Source organism: Pan paniscus, chromosome 8, assembly GCF_029289425.2.
Source record: "Pan paniscus chromosome 8, NHGRI_mPanPan1-v2.0_pri, whole genome shotgun sequence".
NCBI lineage: Eukaryota > Metazoa > Chordata > Mammalia > Primates > Hominidae > Pan > Pan paniscus.
The window spans coordinates 20,162,930-20,179,033 of record NC_073257.2 but is presented as its reverse complement, the minus strand read 5'-3'; the positions used below and the strand labels follow the sequence as shown (position 1 = coordinate 20,179,033).

Genomic DNA, 16,104 nt, shown 5'->3' with positions numbered 1-16,104 from the left:
AAAACCTAATATCACTGTCATAACCAACAGTTATTTCTCCCTCAGTTCCTTCAACAAACACTTACGGAGCACCTATGCTAGGTATATAGTAAATTGTACACTTAAAATTAGTAAATCTTATGGTGTGTAAATTAAACTTCCACAAAACTTTTTTTAAAAAGCAGGGACTAGAAAGAGTAACCCATGAAAGTCATACGACTACACCTGTTGAGTGGCAGAAAAAATAGTCAGCATTATTCTTAACTTTACAAATAACTAAAATTTTTAAATTACTTATAGATGTTTAAGTTTTTAATATACATGTATAGAATATCACTCCCAAAAGTACAGCTCCATAGCCCCACCCTAATAAATTCAAATTCACTTGTCTAGGCTAGCGTAGGACTTGTCTAGAGTGGGTTGTCTGGAATTCTTTCTAAACCCTTCTAGGTTACTAGAGAGTATAGTCAGGATTGAGAGTCATTGATGTAAAGATGGAGCACATCCTCTGGGTATATGTTCAAAATAACTGAAAGCAGGTACTTAAATACTTGTGCAGAAATATCTACAGTAGCAGTATTCACAGTAGCCCCAAAGTGGAAACAACAAAAATGCTCCTGAACAGGTGAGTGGAAAAACAAAATGTGGTATATGCATACAATGGAATATTATCCAGGCATGAAAAGGAATGAAACACAGATACATGCTGCAACACAGACACATGCTACAACATGGATACATGCTACAACATGGACACATGCTACAACATGGACACATGCTGCAACACGGACACATGCTACAACATGGATACATGCTACAACATGGACACATGCTGCAACACGGACACATGCTACAACATGGATACATGCTACAACATGGACACATACTACAATATGGACACATGCTACAACATGGACACATGCGAAAACACAGATACAGATGATAACATGGATGCATGCCACAACACGGACACATGCTACAACATGGATGCATGTTACAATATGGACACATGCTACAACATGGACACACACTACAACATGGATACATGCTACAACATGGACACATGCAAAAACACAGATACATATGATAACATGGATGCATGCCACAACACGGAGACATGCTGCAACATGGATGCATGTTACAATATGGACACATGCTACAACAGGGACACATGCTGCAACATGGATACACGCTACAACACAGATACATGCTACAGCATGGACACATGTCACAACATGGATACATGCTACAACATGAACACATGCTACAACATGGACGCATGTGACAACCCGGACAACATGGACACATGGTACAACATGGACACATCCCATAACATGGATGCATGTGATAACACAGATACATGGTACAACATGGACACATGCCACAACACAGATACATGCTACAGCATGGACACATGTCACAGCACGAATACATGGTACAACATGGACACATCCCACGACATGGATACATGCCATAATGTGGATACATGGTATAACATGGACACATGCTACAATGCAGATACATGCTACAACATGAATACATGCTATAATACAGACACATGCTACAGCACGGATACAGGCCACAACACGGATACATGCTACAATGTGAAGGAGTCTCGAAAACATTAGGCTAAGTGAAAGAAGCCAGACTGAAAAGGTCACATGTGTATGATTCCATTTAGCTGAAATGTCCAGAACACACAAATCCGTAGAGACAGAAAGCAGATTGGTGGTTGCCTGGGGCTGGGAGGAGGGAGAAATGGAAAGTGGCTGCTGGATGGTTACAGAGTTTCCTTGGGGTGATGAAGATGTTTTGGAGCTTAATAGAGGTGGTGTTTGCACAACATTGTGGATGTACTAAATGCTATTTGTTTGTATACCTTAAAATGGTTAATTTTGGCTGGGCATGGTGGCTCAGGTCTGTAATCCCAGCACTTTAGAAGGCCAAGGTGGGTGGATAACTTGAGGCCAGGAGTTTGACACTGGCCTGGCCAACATGGCGAAACCCCATCTCTAGTAAAATACAAAAATGAGCTGCGCTTGGTGGCGGGCGCCTGTAATCCCAGCTACTTGGGAGGCTGAGGCAGGAGAATCGCTTGAATGTGGGAGGCGGAGGTTGCATTGAGCTGAGATTGTACCACTGCACTCCAGCCTGGGAGACAGAGCAGCGAGACTCTGTCTCAAAAAAAAAAAAAAAAAAAAAAGATTAATTTCATGTTCTGTGAGATTCACCTTGACTTTTGTTAAAAATGAAAAAATTACATTCTAGGTGGTTAGAATCTCCCTTCCTCCACATGCCCTGGAAGCCAGTTTGCTGTGTTCTCTGGCTGTTCTCTGTGGGTGCTTCACATGTGTGGGAAGGCAAATAAAAGGACTGGGTACTAACCAATTTATGGCTTGCTTTTTAATCATATCACTCTTGTGTAAGTGTCCAATAAAATGTCAATCTTCAAATAATCCTAAGAACTGAGGAAGCGTCATTGGAAAGAAGAGAACCACTGGAAATACAGCTTTATGACCTTTTATTTGGAAGACCTGGTGGCTGACACTGCAGCTGTCTTTGAGGACAGGCTACTGACCAGCCACACATCCCGCAAGGTCAAGTCCCCTCAACCAGAGACTAGCACAGTGTCCTGCATTTCAGTTGATGCCCAAGAAGGGCTTGAATTGAACCTGTTTAATTTTTTTTTTTTTTTTTTTTTTTACTTTATCTTCTTATTTTCTTTTTTTTTCTTTTACTTTAAGTTCTGGGATCCATGTGCAGAACGTGCAGGTTTGTTACATAGGTATACATGTGCCATGGTGGTTTGCTGCACCCATCAACCCATCATCTAGGTTTTAAGCCCCGCATGCATTAGCTTTTGTCCTAATGCTTTCCCTCCCCTTGCCCACCATCCCGTTTTTGAAATTATTCTGATGTTTTTCTTTGCTCTGTGAGCATCATGATCTGCCTTTGCTGTGAAGGCTTCGGTTGTCTTCGTAGACACTTGGTGTGGCACCTGGCATAGAATGGGTGCTCAGCAGGTGTTTGTTGAAGGAACTGAGGGGAAATAATTGTTGGTTATGACAGTGCTATCAGATTTTCAGCACTTTCTTGGCTTATGTTGGTAAATTTTGCCAGATCTTGGGTCTAGCACTTATGTTGTTATGAAGCAGGGATTAAGAGACAAAAGTAATAACTAACTTTGGTTCCAGAAAATTCTGGTTACAGAAAATCTGGATAAATCCCCCTTAGCTAGGGTTGCCAGATGAGATATAAGATGCCCAGTTTCATTTGAATTCAGAGAAACAGTATGTCCTGTGCAATATTTAGGGCATGCTTGCACTAGGAAATTATTCATTGTTTATCCGAAATTCAAACGTAACCAGGCATTCTGTATTGTAATTTGCTAAATCGGGCAACTCTGCCTATTAAAGGGCTGCGCTGTGACTGGCTGTGAAACCCCCAGCTCCAGGGTCCCGGCCTGGGTCCAGTCTCTGCTCTGCAGCTGGAAGGGCAGGACCCTGTTTGGCCTCTGCGAAATCTCTGTACCTTTGCCAGGAAACAATCTGGTTGTTATGTGAAGGTTTCCAGCATTGTTCACACAGAAATTATTCAGGTATGAATCATTTGGCCCCATAGTTGGTTGTGTTTTGATTTTTAATCCAATATGAAAATCCATGTTATCTTGTTTGTTTTGACGTTGGCTGTGGCTCGGTCAACCCAAGAGTGTGGCACAGAGGCTTTGGCTTTTCTCTGTAGCCCAATACCGGTGAGACTCCTCCTCTTTACTGTGAGGCTTCACTCTTTTTCTTCCTTTTTCCTGCTGCCTTGGCTTGCTGTGGGAGGTGGATGTTGTCAGCGTGTATGACCTGGGCCATCGCAGCTGTGGCTGAACCAGAGGTGGGCCGGGGGATGTGATGCAGATCACCAAGAGCATCTGCCACACCCCCTGAACACTTTCGGGAAGAGAAACATCAGTTCCCTTGAAGGGCTGCTCTGTCCATCTGCCCAGCTATGCACTAATGCATTTCATCATTTTCATCCTCAATGTTCCGCAAGCTGGACGTGAACTCTCACATGTTTCTGGCACTGTGCAAGGTTCCTGGAATCTACAGACGTCTAAGATGTTGTCACTGCCTTTGCAGAACTTAGAGTTGGCAATTAAAAACCTTGTAAAAATTGTGATAAAAAGCACACAACGTAAAATTTACCATCTTAGCCATTTCTTTTTGTTTTTCTTTCTTTCTTTCTTTCTTTTTTTTTTTGAGACAGAGTATCACTCTGTCACCCAGGCAAGAGTGCAGTGGTGCAGTCTTGGCTCATGGCAATCTCTGCCTCCTGGGTTCAAGCAATTCTCCTGCCTCAGCCTCCCCAGTAGCTGGGGTTACAAGCTCACGCCACCAGGCCCGGCTAATTTTTGTATTTTTAGTAGAGACAGGGTTTCACCATGTTGGCCAGGCCGATCTCGAACTCCTGACATCAAGTGATCTACCTGCCTTGGCCTCCCAAAGTGCTGGGATTACAGGTGTGATCCACATGCCCGGCCCATCTGAGTCACTTCTAAGTGTTTGGCAGTGTTAAGTCTATTCACATTGGTGTATTACCAATCTCCTGAACTTTTTCATCTCCCAAACTGAAACTTTGTACCCATTAAACACTGACTCCTCATCTCTCCTTCCCCCTGGTCCCAGATAACCACTGTTCTCCTTTCTGTCTCATCTATGAACTGGACAACTTTGCATACCTCATGTAAGTGGACTTATACAGTATCTGTTCTTTTGTGTCTGGCTTATTTCACCTGACATAATGTCCTCAAAGTTTATCCATGTTGTACCACATGTCAACATTTCTCTTCTTTTGAAGGCTGAATTATATTGCACTGTGTTTTTGCACCAAGTGCCACTCTGCTTTTCTCGGTTATTAGCCCCTGCTCTGCCTGCGTGCCAGAGAACACTGCAAAGGCATTTGACAGAAGTCTCTCAATCTCATATTCCTTGGCTGCTCTACCATTGTTTCTGGTGGGCTTCCATTTGGTTGAATTTCAAATGCTTGGAGCAGCTAGTATTTGAGGTCTCCAATGGACACATGATGGCAGAAAGGGATAATGAATATATATATATATATATGTGTGTATATATATATATGTGTGTATATATATATATATATATATATATATTTTTTTTTTTTTTTTTTTGAGGCAGAGTCTCACTCTGTCGCCCAGGTTGGAGTGCAGTGACACAATCTTGGCTCACTGCAACCTCTGCCTCCCAGGTTCAAGCAATTCTTCTGCCTCAGCCTCCCTAGTAGCTAATTTTTGTATTTTTAGTAGAGACAGGGTTTCACCATGTTGGGTAGGCTGGTCTGGAACTCCTGGCCCCAGGTGATCTGCCCCCCTTGGCCTCCCAAAGTGCTGGGATTACAGGCATGAGCCACCATGCCTGGCCTGATAATGCATGTTTGTTTGTTTGTTTGTTTTGAGATGGAGTTTCGCTCTTGTTGCCCAGGCTGGAGTGCAATGGTGCGATCTTGGCTCACTGCAACCTCTGCCTCCCGGGTCCAAGTGACTCTCCTGCCTCAGCCTCCCGAGTATCTAGGATTACAGGCATGCGCCACCATGTCCCGCTAATTTTGAATTTTTAGTAGAGACGGGGTTTCTCCATGTTGGTCAGGCTGGTCTCGACCTCCCAACCTCAGGTGATCTGCCTACCTCGGCCTCCCAAAGTGCTGGGATTACAGGCATGAGCCACTGTGCCTGGCCTGCGAATGCATATTTTTAAGGGTTAACTTTTAGAAAGTGTGCTTGCTGGGTGAGGTAGTTGTACTTGTTTTCACACATAGTCTCTCTTGGGAAATTTTTTCAAATATGGAAAACTGAGAGTTGGGAATCTATTATTTTAGGAAGGAAGAGCATTGAATAAGCAGTGAAGAAAGCTGATTTGCTAAGAAACCTGGGCAAACATCTACTTAACTATAAAATACTACAGTTGAGTTTGAATCCCTTCAGCTGTAAATTTGAATTAGTATTCTGTGCTATGTGTTGCTATCATATCTATATGATGCTGTTTTCCAAAAGGATTTAAAATACCAAACATTCATATAGGGGGAAGAAAAATCCTTTCCCAAAAGAAAACTGTGGATAGTAAGAGACTTATGAAGGTATTTTTTTTTTTTTGAGATGGAGTCTTACTCTCTCTCCCAGGCTGGAGTGCAGTGGTGCAATCTCGGCTCACTGAGAGCTCCACCTCCTGGGTTCACGCCATTCTCCTGCCTCACCCTGCCGAGTAGCTGGGACTACAGGTGCCTGCCACCATGCCTGGCTATTTTTTTGTATTTTTAGTAGAGACGGGGTTTCACCGTGTTATCCAGGGTGGTCTCGATCTCCTGACCTTGTGATCCGCCTGCCTCGGCCTCCCAAAGTGCTGGGATTACAGGCGTGAGCCACCACGCCCGGCCTTATGAAGGTATTTAACCAAATTCCTTCTCATCGTCATTGCCTCTGTGTTACCAGTTTTTCTTTCAATCCTCTGCTGATTTGCTTGAGTTTTGTCTTTATTGCCACCCTCAGAGGGTAGTGCTCCAATTATTCACAGTATATTTGACCTCCATATATTTAAGAAATTGCCTCGTTGGATCCCAGGTAAGCAGGGTTCATAAACAAACATAGACAATTTAAGCTTCTTTCTAAAGAGGAAATGAGCAGGCAGCGTGTGTTGGGAAATCCTTTTGTCAATGCACCAGGTGTTGGCTGCTTTTCTCCGACAGCAGCCAAAACCCAGACCCTCAGGAAACAGAGGCCAGGAAATCCCTCTCCCTATCAACCCAGAGGGTGGCGCTTCCAGCCCGTGGCTGTGAGCATGGGGCTCTTCTCAATCTTTTCACCTTTGGCATTTTACATAGCAGTTGGCTGCCATCTTTCCCCATGTGATAATTGTCTAGGAAAAGATTGTATGTTTGCGACCAACATCCATGTATCAGGACATCACTAAGGACATATGTTTTGTTCTCTTCAACTCTGATGCACAAGCTATAAAGTACTTTGTCATTACCTAATAGGATCAGACAGAGGAATATTTAATGGCACTTATAGGCATGGTTCTTAACTTTCTTTAGAGTCCTTGGAGAATGTGGCAAAATCAATGCATCCTTTCTTCAGAAAAAAATGTACATTTACGCTTACGTGCAAAATTCTGTGTATAATTTTAAGGGACTTTCAGACAGCTACTGACTTCATTATATTTTGTAAAGATTATTCTTTTTTTAAAGATTATTCTTTATATAAGTATATTGACATATGTATAATGTGTATATATATTGAATTTCCTGTTATGAATGTTTATTATGTGTTTGTCCTTTTAAAATATTGTTTTTTTTTCAAGCTTTCAGTGGTATAGAGAAAACTGTTATGACAAAATGTGAACTGTATGTTATCAAAGAGCATTTTTTTCTTTATAAGTTGCCTTTCATAATGGACAAAGTACAAAAAACTACTTCTGAAGGGGAAGAGGATGGAGCTAGTATGTATTGAGCACCTACTGTCTGCCAGGCACCACACGGGGTACATTACATATGAGATCTCACTTCATCTCAACAATGATTCTGTGACTGTGGAATTGTTTCCATGTAACAGATGTGGGACTGAAGCTCAGGAATATTAAGTCAGTCGTTTTGATTCAGTCACACTCTAGAACCCACTCTCTTTGGTATTCTGTAGTTTGCAAAGATAACACAAAACTTCTTGCTCTAAAATACTGGGCTTTAGAAAAGAAGAGAGCCCCCTGGGAGCCCTGGTGGCCTGAGAGGCAGGGAAGAGTCAGTGAGTGGAGGAAGAGCATGAATGAATTTTCCCGAGGGCAGGAGAAGCAGTTGTGTGTCCCTGGGGTTGTCTTGCATGGGACCACCAATGCCCGCATGAAGACAGGAAGATGGGATTAGAAGACTTGGCCTCCCTCAAATCGGAGCATCTGCTCCAGCTCGCCATAGAAGCGGGCAAGAAGGAGAGAACACGAAGGAGGAAAGAGACATGGGTTCTCATTAGACAAGTGGGTCAGATTCTTCCTCTTTTTTGTTCTGCACCAATGTCTTTCCTTGCGGTCTTCATTAACCTGTGACTCTGATGACTCTGCGGGTGACACTCATTTTTGTGCTTAGGAAATATCTGTGGCGGTAAGCAGGGTGAGCCCCCATTCACAGCAAGGAAAAACGGAGTCATGTTCTGCTCTGGGATTTTGGTCAGTAACGGTGGAACAGCCCATATGAACCTACTTAACAGATTTTTTTCCCCCTTAATAAAAAGATGATTCTATTTTCTAGAGATGCTCCTCTGGAATTGCTCCCAGTAAACTTAAAAAAAAAGTAGTGAAAAATTTATTGGGTCACATTTACTGTCTGCTTCTTCCTGGGTGGTGGTTGGCCTCAGGAACCAGGCTCCTTGGTGAGTAACCAAACTGAGAATCAACCCATTCTTTGGGTGTGTAAAATAAGCCCATTTAGTTGAATCTCATGAATTTTCATCATGAGCTAGTAAAACCAGAGGTCACTAGGAAGCCAAAATAATCATACAGTATCCTTCCTCATGGTCCATATCAAAGAGCCTAGTCAAGTGAATGATGAACAGAGAAACTATACTTTCTAATCCCCAGTGCTTTTACTCAGCCATGAATGGCATTAATTCAGGGAGCTTGTAAAAAGCATTTTCGCGAGAGAGATTGGAAGCAAGACTAAGTAGGTACATGCTGGCAGCATAAAGAGAGTCTCATCTAATTATTGTAGAATCTTAGAGATAATCCAAGTGCTGCCTAATTGCATACAACACATTTTATTGACACTTTTCTATGTGTAAGGCACACAGACAATGTGTAAGGTACATGCCTATTTTCTATGGGCAAAAGCCGGAATCACCCAGAGGGCTCGTTAAAACACAAATGGCGGAGTCCCATCCCCAGAGTTTCTGACTCCGAGTTTCTGGGGTGGGCCTGAGAATTGGCATTTCTAGCAAGTTCCCAGGAGCTGCTGATGCTGCTGGTTGAAGATCACACTGTGAGAACTGCTCTACACCCTCGTGGGGGGGATTATTCCAGGGTTCACTTGGGCCCTTCTAATGGGATGGGTTGTGAAGGCGGCCGATCCCAACAGGACAGCTTTCTTAGGGTTCACCGACACTGCGCTGAAAAGTGCCTCCCAGAAACTCTCTCCCTGGTCCTAATTCTGCCGGCTGGAATTGCTCTGGACACACCTAATCCTCATTTCGTAAATGCCCATGCACATTCATCCTAAGGAGAAGGACACAGAGGGGTCTGTTTGGCAAATAACATTGTTATGTTCCATGCCGGGGAATGCTTGCTTAATCTACTTTGCTAACAATAAATTTAAATGTTAATAACTGGGGTGTACATACACCATAAACGGTACAAATGTCATGTGTACAGCTTGATAAAATTTTACATAGGTATACCCTCATACAACTGCCTTCCACCTCAAGACATGGAATATTTTCCCCCTTCCTCAAAATTACCATGTGCTCTTTCCTGGTCCTTAGCAGGCCCTTAAAAGTCAGCAGTGTTCTACTCCAGTTGCCATGGATATTTCATGCTCCTCTTGAACTTTATGCAGATGGAAGCAGAGAGAACATGCCCTTTTGTGTCTGATATTTTCACTCAAGAAGACTGTGAGGTTCAACCATGTTCTAAATAGCAATATTAGTTCTTTTGTTTTTATTGCCTTGTGGTATCCCAAGTTTGACTTGTGTTTATAGTTGTATATGTAATTGCTCCTTCTATTTTTTTTTTGCGGGGGTAGGGGGTGGTGGGATGGAATTTTGCTCTTGTTGCCCAGGCTGGAGTCCAATGGCACTATCTCAGCTCACTGCAACCTCCGCCTCCCTGGTTCAAGCGATATTCTCCTGCCTCAGCCTCCTGAGTAGCTGGGATTACAGCCACCACACCCACCTAATTTTTTATATTTTTAGTAGAGACGAGGTTTCTCCATGTTGGCCAGGCTGATCTCAAACTCCTGACCTCAGGTGATCCACCCGCCTCAGCCTCCCAAAGTGCTGGGATTACAGGCATGAGCCACCGGGCCTGGCCCCTCCTTCTATTTTATATAGTTAAGGTTGGAAATTGATATGGTTTGGCTCTGTGTCCCCACGGAAATAGCATTTCGAATTGTAATCCCCATGTGTCGGAGGAGTGGCCTGGTGGGAGGTGATTGGACCATGGAGGTGAATTTCCCCCTTGCTGTTCTCGTGATAGTGAGTGAGTTCTCACGAGATCTCATGGTTTAAAAGTCCGGCGCTTCCCAGTTCTGTCTCTCGCTCCTGCCGCCTTGTAGACGTGTTCGCTTTGCGTTTGCCTTCTGCGTGATTGTAAGTTTCCCGAGGCTTCCCCAGCCATGCGGAACTGTGAGTCAATTAAACCTCTTTTCTGTATAAACTACCCAGTCTCAGGTACTTCTTGATAACAGTGTGAAAATGGACTGATACAGTAATGATATAAGCTAGCATGACTGCTGACTGTGAACTGGAAAATGGTGCTAAGTACGTGACATCACTTGATCTTTTCAATACTGTGAGATTGGTACTATCATTAATCCATTTTACAGATGAGATAACCAAGGCCGAGTAACTTGCTCAAAGTCTCACAGCTGATAAGAAGTAAAACCAATATTTGAATGCAGGTTTCTGACCATGATCCTGCGTTCTTAGCTGATATATTATGATGCCTGTCACTCTGGGTGCTTTAACAATGACCACCAATGAGAGATTGACCCTGGACAGCATGCAGTTTCCTTTAATTTCAAGGACTTTTCCTTTTTCAGCACCCGTTTCTTTCTCCTGTCTAATGGGTCTAAGGCATCTTCAACCATGCTGGTAGTGACCTGGGCTGTGCCACCTGTCCATGCACTGTCTGGATTTTCCCAACTCCTTCAGATGAGCAGATCTGTGGGCTCATGTTCTCTCTTATGTAACTGTCTCCCTACAAAAATAACCTTTTCTCTTTGCTGGCTCTCTGATCACTTCCAAAATCCCTGTCCTTGATAAGTGCAAATAATAGAAGAATCTGTTCTACCTTGTGGTTCCTGTTAAGGTTACACCTAAATTGTCTCTGAAAAATAATTGCCTGTTTTGTTAAATGAAATGTTTAAACTTCCTTTGACTTGTGTGTCTAATAAACCCTCAGCAGAAGGAAATTTATTTTTAAATACAAATTACTGTGGCCACTTAACGCCTCATTTCCTTTTTCATTCTGCTAATTGGAGATGGGAAATGGCTGGTCAGCCTATTTCATGCTATCAACTTGAGTACATTTAAAAAGATAATCAGAGGCTTTGCAGCAGTTTTAAGTCTGGCTTTGATTCAATATCTGGATAAAAAGCCTCCACATGCCCTTATGATTAACAATTCTTGTTTATGTTTTCATGTTCTCCAGGGTGCATGCAGACCTCATCCTTTGGGTTTTTATTGCTAAGTACATAGATATGGTGTTGTTTGGGTTTATAAACGTGAGTAGTTTGCTAAATAATTCTCTGTGTTCTAACAGGAAATGAAGGTCAGGACTAAAAGATGGGATGCTCTTTGCTTAATCTGTCATCACACTAGGTTTTCATAAATTACATAATATCCATTTATCTGTTTATCTTTCTGTAATTCTAATTTATATCCTAAATTTCATGTGAAAAAGCTTTGAGACTTTTTTTTTTTTTTTTAATGAGCCATAAGCCGGGCATGGTGGCTCACGCCTGTACTCCTAGAACTTTGGGAGTCCGAGGCAGGAGGATGGCTTGAGCCTAGGAGTTCAAGACCAGTCTGAGCAACATAGCAAGACCCTGTCTCTACAAAAAACAACAACAAAAAATGATCCAGGTATGCTGGTGTGTGCCTGTAGTGCCAGCTACTTGGCAGGCTGAGGTGAGAGAATCACTTGAGTCCAAAAGTGAGCTGTGATTGCACCATTGCACTCTGGGTGACAGATTGAGATGCTGTCTCAAAAAAAAAAAAAAAAAAAAAAAGGAATACAGAAAAAGAGAAATCCCATAGGACGAGTGACCAGCGATTTATCACATATATGTAGCATCACAAAAGAGGTGGAGGCAGACACTGGAGATTAAAAGAAGCAAGAAATAAAAATGGAATGTGATTGGGGACTCTTCTAATCTTCATTCAAGCAAATCAACCAGACCAAGACCCTTTCTTTAGGGAATCAGATAAATTTAAATACAAACTGAGAATTAGATAATAATAGGGCATTGAGCATTAATTTTGTTACTTGTGATAATGGTTTTGTGGTTATGTTAGTAAAAGAGTTCTTACAGGTAAAGACATACTGGAGTATTTATGGATGAAATATGGTGTCTGGAATTTGTTTTAAAATGCTCTAGGAAAAAATGGGGAATAGATAAAAACATACAAAAGGTTGGTAACATGCTGATGATTGTTAAAGTTGGGTGATGGGTACAGGGGTTCATTTTACTATTCTCTCTACTTTTGTGTGTTTTAAAAATGTTCATAAGAAAAGGTTCAAAAAGAGGCATAAGAGGGAACTATATGATGACATAACTCTCGCATTGTGATATATGAGTACAGTCTTAGAAGTTCCTGTGAAATACAAGCCTGTAATAAAATGAAATCTAAAACTCTGTGTCTGCCAAACAGTTTTTATTTCTTTTTGGAAAAATATATATTAAGTTATTAATTATGTTTCTATCTTGTTTGCAGATGATTCTGGGCCTCCCCCATCTACTGTCATTAACCAAAATGAAACATTTGCCAACATCATTTTTAAACCTACTGTAGTACAACAAGCCAGGATTGCCCAGAATGGAATTTTGGGAGACTTTATCATTAGATATGACGTCAATAGAGAACAGAGCATTGGGGACATCCAGGTAATGGGATCGTCGTTGCTATTTCATGTTGGTTGGTTGGTACTTTGGACAGACTCATACTGTGGATCCCAATGTTTACCTAAGGGAGAGAGAACTTTCTGCTTCTTAGTAAATTTGTTTTAATCCAAAATATTTCTTCAAAGAGACTAGTGGTATTTTTTTGCTGAGGGAACCTATTTCCAGCTTCAGTAATCTGCAGAGCAAGTGAAATCTGTAATATAAAGCTCCCTGTGGTGTTTTAGATGAAATTAGAATTTTAGTTCATGCTCCATTTTATTTTATTTTTGAGACCAAGTCTCACTCTGTCACCCAGGCTGGAGTGCAGTGGCCAATCTCGGCTCACTGCAACCTTGGTCTCCCAGGTTCAAGCGATTCTCCTGCTTCAGCCTCCCGAGTAGCTGAGATTACAGGCACCCACCACCACGCCCCACTAATTTTTGTATTTTTAGTAGAGATGGGGTTTTGCCATGGTGGTCAGCCTGGTCTCGAACTCCTGACCTCAAGTGATCTGACCATCTCAGCCTCCCAAAGCACTGGGATTACCAGCATGAGCCACCGCGCTTGGTCCATGTTCCATTTTAATTAAAAGAGACTGCTCATTTCCCTTTAGGTCTTATTGTTCCAGAGACAGGGTGGGAATATTAAAACCTATTAATTGCATCCAGAATGTAGAGAATCTTGATGTCTCAACTTGTAAGATGCTTGGTAAAAAAAACAGATAATGAAGGAAGCAGAATTCTCAAGTAGCAAAGGTCCAAGGGTTGGATAATTAAACTTGAACTGGTAGTCATCATTGATCAATTTTAAAGGGAAGAGTCTACCCTTATACAGATTAAATGAGCAATTAGTTCTCTTGGAGGGATCAGGGCCTTAGATAATTTTACTCCAGGTGTGGAATCTCACCCTAAACTCTTTGTCATGCTTTAACTTTTAGAAATTCCATAGACTACCCACTTCAGGTATTTTTGCTCCCCACTCTAGGTACTACCGTTTTTACTTTCTTTTCCCTCCACCAGGTTCTAAATGGCTATTTTGTGCACTACTTTGCTCCTAAAGACCTTCCTCCTTTACCCAAGAATGTGGTATTCGTGCTTGACAGCAGTGCTTCTATGGTGGGAACCAAACTCCGGCAGGTGAGTGAGTGCCAACCGCCCATTTATTCCTCTCTCGCTTTTGCCTGGGACAATGACTTGCTTTGCGAATAAAGTTCAGTAGATGCCAAACGTCAGCTTTACCATCCAGCGATTCCTGCCTATGGAAAGCCTTCTTGAGCAGATTCAGTTAAGTCATTTGACATAAACTGTATTTCACTGTGGTGGTTTTAAGAGAGCAGAGGGACGTACTGTAGAAACCCCTTGAAATAAACAGCACTGGCAGAGTGGATAATGTAAGTGAGACAGGAATACATCGACAGAGCCAGTCCTCAGCACTATCATTGATGGAGTAATTCTGTTCAGCGATGATTCCTTTGAGAACAGTGGAATAGAATCATTGGAAGCCTCCTTAGAATAAAGAACTCAGGACACAGTCAGGACTGATGTCACAAAATTTAGGATGAATCTTAAAATTCCAGGGTGGTGGGGAGACATTCAGGGGTCACGTAGTTTATGTTGAAAAATTGGATTCCTGAAAATATGACTATTTATACTTTTCTTACAAACCACTGGAGAAGACTTTCTTATCTTATTCTGCTATCATAAATGTCAGAATCTTTCATATACGATACATTTCAAACTCACATAATAGAAAACAGAGCTACTGGCTGCCAGACCAGCTAATATCTTTACATTCTTCAAAAACATGAATCTCTTAGTTTGTCTTTTAAAATTCATTATCTATTTTATTTTATTTAGTTTTTTGAGATGGAGTCTTGCTCTTGTTGCCCAGGCTGGAGTGCAATGGCGTGATCTCAGCTCACTGCATGCAACCTCTGCCTTCTGGGTTCAAGAGATTCTCCTGCCTCAGCCTCCTGAGTAGCTGGGATTACAGGCATACTCCACCACACCTGGCTAATTTTTGTATTTTTAGTAGAGACAGGGTTTCATCATGTTGGCCAGGCTGGTCTTGAACTCCTGACCTTAGGTATCCACCTGTCTCGGCCTCCCAAAGTGCTGGGATTACAGGCATCAGCCACCATGCCCGGCCTTTTTCATTTTTTTATACAATTCACAATGCATTTGTGATTTAATGAGTGAGATACTATCTCAAATCTCATAGAAACTCTCTGTCCAACCTGCATCCACCTCCAGGTCCTGCCTCACACGCAGTTGAACCTACTCCTAGCTGATAAACTATTGCAACTATGTTTTCTCAATCTCAATCTACTACTTTATAAATGGCTTCTTTGGCCATTTATATTTTAAAAATCTGGCAGTGAAATCTGTATCTTCTGGTTTTCCATGGCTTTCTGGTTTTTCATGGCATCTGGTTTTCCTACACTCCAATAGAGCAAAAACATATTCCAAAATATGATGTGAGACTAGAGTTTAACTATTTTCTTTCAGAGTAGGGGTATCCAGTCTTTTGGCTTCCCTGGGCCACACTGGAAGAAGAAGAATTGTCTTGAGCCATGCATAGAATACACTCACACTAACAGTACTAATGAGCTAAAAAAATCACGCAAAAAATCTCACGATGTTTTAAGAAAGTTTATGAAATTGTGTTGGGCTGCATTCAAAGCTGACCTGAGCTGCATGTGGCCTGTGGGCCAGGGGTTGGACAAGCTTGTTTTAGAGGATAGTCAAATATAATGTCGAACTAATGTAGGGGGAAAATAACCTTGCTCTGTGAATCAGCTTTTAGTGGTTCTTTAACATCACGTGCTCGTCCAGAGCGCAACCTGCCAACTGCTCCATTTTTGACTTTTTCTTCCTTCTGCTTTCTTGACTTTCCATCTGGGTTCCTTTTCTTTTGCATGAGGAACATCATCCATGAGCGTATTTTTAAAAATAATTCTCTATCTTTGTCTGAAAATGATTTATTTTACTTTTATCCTTTAAGGATAGTTTTTACTAGGTATGGTATTCTACACTGGCAGTGATCAAATGATGAACATAATATTTGAAAATCTGTTTGTAGAAATAGTTTGAGGCCTAGGATGATGGTCTTTTCCTCTAGAGAAGGTTTGGGCTTGTTTCTGTCAGATCCCTGGGGGAATAAAAGTCTGGGATTACTTTAGTCCATTTTCAGGGGTGGAGGTGTTTGGGCAGCCCAGATGGCTCGAAGCTGGACTGCAGAACTCTTAGGAGCTGGCATATTTCTGCT

The 16,104-nt window shown here is 42.0% G+C and overlaps 1 protein-coding gene across 2 annotated transcripts in view; it reads left to right on the top strand.

Annotated features, from left to right (window-relative positions):
* The window catches only part of ITIH5 (inter-alpha-trypsin inhibitor heavy chain 5), a 107,197-nt gene that overhangs the window by 36,635 nt on the left and 54,458 nt on the right, over window positions 1-16,104 (top strand). For both annotated transcript variants that reach the window (XM_008953128.4, XM_063607243.1), the window contains exons 6-7: window positions 12,671-12,840; window positions 13,857-13,973. In XM_008953128.4, the coding sequence (XP_008951376.3) occupies window positions 12,671-12,840; window positions 13,857-13,973 (287 nt within the window). The remainder of the gene's footprint in view (window positions 1-12,670; window positions 12,841-13,856; window positions 13,974-16,104) is intronic.